Here is an 8,223-nt window from a genome sequence, read left to right on the forward strand (position 1 = left end):
TGCCAGCTTTCTCAAGGATGGGCCGTAGCACTAGAGTTCATAAGATTTTGGTTGTAGAATCCAATCGGGATGGGTCTGTAGCATCTGGCTTTTAGGGTAAGGGCCGCTCTGTAGCATAGAAATGACTATTCTCGAAGATACAGTAAGCAAAAGCCCTGTTTCAGTGTTGATCTGCACAATGACAATGGGATAATTTTTTAAATATGTGTGGGTCAATATGAAACAATGTTCAATATAGAACAATATAAATAATTTCTAGTGAAATTTTGGGAATCTGCAGGTAAATCTACCTGGCCATTAATGAGGAATTGTCTGATATCCTACTAAAAAAAGTGATAGAGCATACATCACGGAAACAGGCCTTTCAACATCTAGTCCATGTGAAATGGTTTTTCCTGCCTAGTCCTATCAACCCAGATGTACCATGGCATTCCATACCTCTCCCATCCATGTTGTTATACAAACTTCCCAAACCCACATCTACCTATACTAGAAGCTTTTTCCACAATGAAACCCTTTTTACCATGTGTTGCTGGAGATGCGGCTCAGTGCTGAGAAAAGTACCTGTCTCAAACTCTATACGTGTGAGGTCGATGTGACTTGGGTCCCACCAAATCTGGGAAGTTGGGATGTCTCGACCACCCAAACCCTGATCTTAATGAATACAGTGTAACTACTGCTCCCATGGAATTAGCCTTTGGCAAGAAATGGCAGATCAAATACTGCATACAATTATAAAGAAACTACACAAATCTCAGTTTTATCAAATAGTTAGTAGGAAAAAGAAAAGGACCTGTTAAGTAAACCCAGTCAAAATGTGCACATAAGTTGGAACATTTTAAAATTGTCTTTAACTCTCACGCTGGACCCACGGTCTGCGTGAAAGCAATACCAACTTTGAATGTTTCTCGAAATCCATCTGAACAAATGGACTCCCCCTACGGGAGTACTGACCCTTCCTCCTTGAAGCCACTCACCTGCACAAAGCAGCTTGTTCAATGGGGACGGCATCCTCAGCCATCTTCTCTCCTGTTTTCTCCCAGCTCCCGGCACACCAGTGTAACCCAGGTTAATTAAACCCAAAGATGTAATGTTAGAAATTTCTACCTGTGGAGGGATGAAAATGAGATTTACCAACTTAAAAAAAGAGTTTGAAAAGGACGCCATGCGAGGGTAGAGCAGGCTGGACACAGAACGGACAATGAGAGAAATGAAGCAATGATTTGAAGCTGAAGATGTGAACTGTTAAGAGTGGAATTAATAGTGAGTATCTTGACCTTACTAAGTTGAAACCCTCAGGGTGAAACCCCTGGAGGAGAGACAATAACAATAAAAGTTTTATTGAAGCTACAGCTATAACATGCAGCAGCTTTAACGAGACAATATTGGCAGAGACAAGTGTCCAAAATCCCTACCATGTAGTCGGACTTAGTTATGCAAAATCATACCAAAGGATTAGGTCAAGTTTTTGTACATTTGTGAATTTACTTTCCATGGATGATCAATGATTTCATTCCAATTAATCAAGAAACAAGATGCCGAGCCATCCAAGATTGAAGAACCAGCATGGGAACAAAATGTGTGATGACGCTGAGGACTTAATACCTTTGGATGTGTAAAGTTTGTTTTCATTTGAAGAATCTGAATTTAATTTTCTGCAAGAACTGATTATTTTTGCAAAGGTTTTGATAAATTACTGAACAAGATTTACTTTGTTTAAGAGTTGTGATGTTGGAGAATTGTCATGAAAGGAGTTAAACTGTGTATAGATAATTTTTGAATTTGAATTTAAACTTTTAGATATGCTTCCTGGAACTAAAACAGAAGTTAACTACAATACTTGAGAATCGGAATTATGTTTGGTATTCTAACTAACTAGGGATAAGTAAAAAGGGAAGTCTGCAAACTTTTAAATCGGGAATAACACTAGATTTAATTAATTAGAAAAAATGGAGTAACAAAGGCTATTCTAATGATTATAACTGATTCTAATTAAAAAAGCAGTTGTGGTTTGATATCTAATTAATTAGAGAAAATGGAGTAACAAAGGCTATTCTAATGATTATAACTGATTCTAATTAAAAAAGCAGTTGTTGTGGTTTGATATCTAAGATTTAGAACCTAAACAGAATATTTGAATTTTGAATTGTTCTTGTTCATATAAATATTTGTACATATTGCTTTTTCTTATAAACAAAACCTTATTTCCAGAAGTGTGTCATTTCTATTCACTGCCTCCTTCCAATATATGGATTCTTCTGATGGCCTATTAGCATCAAGTGTAATTTGATTTTCTCTAAAGAGTGCAGTGACTAGTCACACATGACAAGACTGTGCTACACAGGTGTTGCAACAGTGTCCATCACAAAAACTTCTCTGCCCAGCATTCTCTAGAACTATCTCCCAATTCCACCATCCTGACTGGCTGACAAAATACTCTCAAGTTGAATAACATCTTTAGCTCAAATTCAGCCATGCTGAAAACAGAACAAACTGCTCTTACAGAACTGCAAAAATGAAGTACTTAGAGCATAACAGTAAAAATCTTAACAAGGACATTACCATATTTATCCATTCCATGTGTGCTAGTTCTTGACTGAGTTTGTCCTTTAAGTGCAAATGGAACCTTCCTGCATGCAAGGACAACAGTCATCTTCATAAATTTTGTATACACTAGGTAAGCATCCAAGCACCTTAAAGATGTCTGTGTACAATTCCAATGAGTGTTTTGTGGTCACCTTTAGACTATGAACCCACTATGTAAACCCTTTTCACCAGGATGAGTTTTTCACATGCACAAAGACCTAATATTGACTCTTTTCAACAGTATCATTCATTTATGAGGGCTTTCAAGAATAACACTTAAGGTGAGACTGATAATTACAGTGACTGTCTCTATTTTCTCAGTCAGATCACTAGCTGTTACCCTAGACAGCTTGTCAAATTTTGCCTGTAGGCTAGCCAGGAGAAATGGTATCTAAAGGCCCAAACTTTACCACAGGAACATTTTGGTGAGGAGGACAAAATTGCTGCAGCCTACATGGAAAAGGCTCGCTCTTGGCCACACATCAGATCAAAAGATGTGAAAGCTCCTCAAGACTGCAGCCTCTTTCTTACAGGATGTTGCAATGCCATGGAAGGTGTGCAGGACATGGAGAAGTTGAATATACTTGCTAATATGAAGATGGTCATTAATAAATTGCCCAATGAACATTGGAAGGAATGGAGATTGATAGTGTATGAACTACAAGAAGGAACAACTACTTTACCTGTAATTGTTTATTTTACAAGAAGGGCTAGAGAAGGTTGCTACAAACCAATGATTGGAATGAAATATAATGCTTCAAAAAAGGGGATCTAGTGCTTTCCTGGCAGTTTGATGAATGAATTCTTCTCGAGTTTTCAGTCATGTACAGATATCAATATAATTGACTTATAATTTATATCTGTATCTGGCTGGAAGCCCAAAAAGAGTTTATTCATCAAATACAATGCTATATCACCAATAGAAGTAAAGGTGTGAATAAAACTGGATCACAAATTCATTTCCATATTAAAGGAAGCAGCTTTGCGACTACTGAGGCTACTGTAGAAGGTGAAACTGAAACTGAGCATAAAGCTGATGAAAAGGGTGCAGATTTGGAAAAAGTCATGAATGAAGCAAACACGGAAGTGAGTACTGCCCTGGTATCTAATGTTCTTAAGGAGGCTGCTGAAATTGATTGTAAACTTTCTATAACTCCAGTTTAGTTGAAGTCTAAAAAGCGTAAGAAGATGGTGGTCATTTATGGTCTCCTAGATATAGGAAGTACATCAGTGTTCTTTCTACACAGAGAGCCTCATAAACAAACTCAACCTGACAGGAAAAAGAACATGCATTGTCTTACACATGATGGATCAAGAAAGGGTCATTCAGACCTACACCATTTCAGGATTGGAAGTAGCTGGCTTGAATACTGAATTGTGAACTGACTAATATCTAGTCAGTTAGACTATACATGGGAAATGTATGCCTGTCTACAATGGGAACATTTCTCATCAGAGATCTTCAGGAATGATCTCACCTTAAGCATTTTATTTGCTGATTTGCTGATAGGGATAAATGTGCCTGAGGCATTGGAGTCATTGCAAATGATACAGTGTTAATGATGTTTCCTATGCAATCAGAATAAAGCAGGGATGGAGTGTTAATGGATAATTGAAAGGAGACGATGCTGACTATGCTCAGTGAAAGCTGTAATTGTCAGTTGTACACATGGATGAGCTTTGGTAATACACTGAACGCAGTCAAGAGGACAAACTGGTTTGGCTGAGAAGTCAAGATACCAAAAGACAATGTGTAAATGTAGAAATTTCATGTCTCCTATGTTTTGGTAGCATGTAGTTGTAATTATTCTAGTATAATAATTATGAGGCTGGGATGTAGGAGCCATCTATCGGTTCTCTATCAGCGTTGTAAACACAAAATAATCTGCAGATGCTGGGATCAAAGGATCAAAAAAAACTGATGCTGTCCAACCTGCTGAGTTCCTCCAGCGTATTGTGAGTGTTTCTCTATCAGCATTGTGTTTTTGTGTTGCTAATTCTACTCCATACTTTATAATTTTATGATGAATAGCACAATTTGGTGAGTATAAGGCTAAGGTGCACATTAAAGAAATGCTAACATATAAACCATTTACTGAATATTAATATAGTCAGTTTTAGAAAATTGAACATTTCAAGTTCTCAATCCAGTGAATTTTTAGGTTTTTGTTTCATTTTGTTTCTATTCTTAGGGAGTCCCTTAGCATGGGAATATTGCCATCTCTGGCCACATCAGTAAAATCTTATAAGAGATTTGAATATTTCCAGCCTAATTTATTTAATGTTAAGATGGATTCAGTAAGTTATCAACCTACATAATTATATAAACTTTTTAAAAAGTGGTTTCACTGAGAAAGGTACCAACTAGTACATCCAAACTCTAAGAGAGTTTGTTGCTTTTTAATTTTTTTGAGAGGTATGTTTTTGGGGATTGAGAGGTATGTTTTTGGGGACTGAGAGGAGAGTTCTGGATCAGATTAGGGTTGTAGGGATAGGGATGTGGGGAAATAAGCAGTCAACCCAAAGTCTTTGTTCATGTTACAAAGGCTAGTGATTTAGATATGGAACTTCCATGGTTGGATATCAGACCATGGGTGCCTCTGGATTTTGAGACCTGCGGTTTGGTGATCAGCATTGTATCAACGCCAAGGATGAACCAGGTCCAGAATGTGGGGCCTGTTGGCTGGAGGCACAAGTCGGTGAATCCAATGGGCAGTCAAAGCAGGCCCAAGACCATATTCTCTGGAGGCCTGTCCTAGAGTTAAAGAACTGTGTATGTATGTAGATGAGGGAAGAATGGGGCTTGTCTTTGCTATTATTGTTTCTTGTGTTATGTGTTGTTCTTCCAAGCATTGTGAGCATGCTATGTTGGCACTGGAACATGTGGGAACATTTACGGTTTGCCCCACCACACCATAGGGATGTTAGCTGACACATGTTAAATGACACATTTCGTTGTATGTATCAGTGTACACATTAACCTTAAATTAGCAACTGAGCCAAAATGCAGTGGCATTTCTTCATAATTCAAGATTTTGTCAACAGTTTTACTGGTAATTCAGATTTTCATCCTAACAAAAAGGAACACATGCAAAAAATGCATGGCAGTTCTTGAATACTGTAATTATCAAGCATAACTATTAACTGAATTTTGGGTACAAAATGACTTTTTGTTCTTTTTGACAATAGAAAATTTTACCTGTATATTTCAATGGTATGAAGTTGATTTTCACTTTACAGTACTCATTTAAAATTGGTTAATTTCAACAGTTCCAAAACCCAAGAGTTTTCTATCCAAACTGTACTGCGGTCATGTCAAAATTTCTCCAGAGTATATACTGCAGGCAAATTTAATTCTACCAAATATCATTGTAGAGCAATAAATGGGTATTTCATTCACCAAAAAAATTTCAATGGAGGAAAGACTGGCCAAAATTAATGACAAATTAACTCACCCAGACAGGAGATGGGAAAAACTAATGTATGCTGTTGACTGCCTCAGTTTATTCAAATTAGTTTCCCTTTGAATTGCAACTAATTAGCCAAAGATATTTTCCTTATTATATCTATACTCACACTTATTAAAGCAGACTACTGTTAACTCTGAAAATACATTTCCTTTTAAACTGTTCTTCCTTGGAAAGTACAGTATAGTTAAGATATTGTTGCCAAAATTTAACAACAGAAATTTAAAATAATGGTTACACAGATTATTTGCAAATTTGGTTCATTCTGGATAATTCCCACAATAAATTAGCAGGTTGAGAAAAGATAAATCAATAGAACAAAATTATATTCTTGATGGTTTGCACAAAAGAACATTAAACAGGATTAGAATCAATGCTCCTAATCAAATATTAAAAATACTTAAAAAAATAAAACCATCGATTAGACATACAAAGGAGAGTTTATTTCCCACTAGTTAAAACAGTTATTGAAAACTCATGCATGACAAAACCCCATCTTTTAGTTTGGGCTGGTCTTCCTCTAAACTGAGAATTGTGCATCAGTCTTTACAATTTGGCAACATTTCCGAACATCATATTTACAATACGCTGAAAGAAAGCAACTCAATATGCTGGTAAAAGAAGCAACATATACCCAAAATTAAACCCTTTTTATTTAAGAGTGCAGTCAATACACGCTACTTGACTAGAATTTTGTTCAGGTTATACGCGTTGCAAAATGTGGATAAGTATATGTGTATAGAACGCCTTAGTTATTTCCAACTCTGCAAAGGCAGATGCAAAAACTTAAAAAGGGAGAAAGAGGTTATCCCAATCCAAACATCAAAATGAACCGATCTGTCGTTTCAACTATACAACAGAGAATCTAAAACAAATATAGAATCTGGAGATTTTAAAAGTTTTTACTTTTATAATCCCAGTTCACCTTTTAATTATTTTCGTACAGTCAATTTTTTCCTTTATATTGTTCGTTTTTTTCCTGCAGCTGGAGGTTTTCGGCTCTCAGTTTCTCAATCTCTCCAACCAGTTCTCTGATCTTGTTTTCCATCACCTCGTTACCCCGGGCCACTTTCTTCCCTTCCAAGCGACACCGTAGCCGGTTGTTCTCATCTTCCAGCCTGGACAGGCACTTCTCCAGCTCCAGGTATTCCCGAATCAGCTCCTGCTTGGTCATATTCTGTAGGCTCTCTGCGTGATACTTCTCGTAAGTCTCGGAGAAGTCTCTCTGCAGGAATTCGCTGCCGTTGCCTCCCATGCCATCGCTGCCGCTATCCTGATCTTCCTCATCCAGCTCTTCCTCCTCGCTCGTCTCATCCGACTTGCTGACACGTTTAGGGCAGACGCCGGTGTTGAGGTCGGGCTCCTCCTGGTTGTGTTCCTCCATGAGGAACTGGGTGGTGTTGTAGGGAGCCACGGTGAAACCTTTCGCGAACATTTCGGCCCGGGTCTTGGCCGCCCGTACGCTCTCCCTCTCATCCAGCTGTTTCTTTTCCTCCCAAGATAGCTTGAAGTAGGGCTTCCAGCGACGCTTCTTCTTGGACGGTCGCCTCCGGTGCCTCCTTTTGCCACCACCTCCTCCGCTGCTGCCTCCTCCCCCTCCTCCTCCTACCATGGCTGGAGTTCCTCCTCCTTCGACGCTGCTACCGCCTCCTCGCACTGGGACGACAAGCTCAGTCTCGGCGTCACTTGCGCGCTCGCGCCCTCTGCTCTTACGGCTCGGATCGGCCTGCATCTCCGGCACGACGCCAGGGTCAACGGTTGGTGACCGATGTGCCAGATTCAGCGGCTGTCCACCTGAACTCTGACTCCGCTCTCCCTCCCCGATCCGGGCCATCAGGTTATCAGTTGCCGCAGAAATCACTGGCCCACTCATAGTCACTCAGCGCCAGGCGAGAGGTTGTTGTCTTCTTATATCGAATAAACAAAAATAAGGCAGCTCACAACCCTTTATTTCACCCCTTTCAAATCTCTCTGAAAAGCACTCGGCCTCCTAACAATTGTTGATGACGCCCACTAGATCCTTGGCTATACCAGCAGTGACGCAGTTTGCGCATGTGCTACGCTCTCGGACTGGCAAGATTTGTAGTTTTGTCACCCCGCCCCCAAAACAAATCTCCGGGAGAATCCACCAGATGCTCGATCAGAAGACCCGCCTCTTCTCCACGCTAAT

General features: G+C 39.2%; 1 protein-coding gene across 1 annotated transcript; it reads right to left on the reverse strand.

Moving 5' to 3' along the window:
* Window positions 1–6,999: 6,999 nt before the first annotated feature.
* LOC134341085 (protein HEXIM1-like) lies at window positions 7,000–7,926 on the reverse strand. The gene has a single exon (XM_063038836.1). The coding sequence runs from the start codon at window positions 7,924–7,926 to the stop codon at window positions 7,000–7,002; it is 927 nt and encodes a 308-aa protein (XP_062894906.1).
* Window positions 7,927–8,223: the final 297 nt, after the last annotated feature.

This window comes from Mobula hypostoma, chromosome Y (assembly GCF_963921235.1).
Source record: "Mobula hypostoma chromosome Y, sMobHyp1.1, whole genome shotgun sequence".
Taxonomy (NCBI): Eukaryota; Metazoa; Chordata; class Chondrichthyes; order Myliobatiformes; family Myliobatidae; genus Mobula; species Mobula hypostoma.

What these genes read in the sequence shown, in the direction of transcription:
- LOC134341085 (XM_063038836.1), bottom strand. Translation starts at nt 7,926, where the DNA reads ATGAGTGGGCCAGTGATTTCTGCGGCAACTGATAACCTGATGGCCCGG.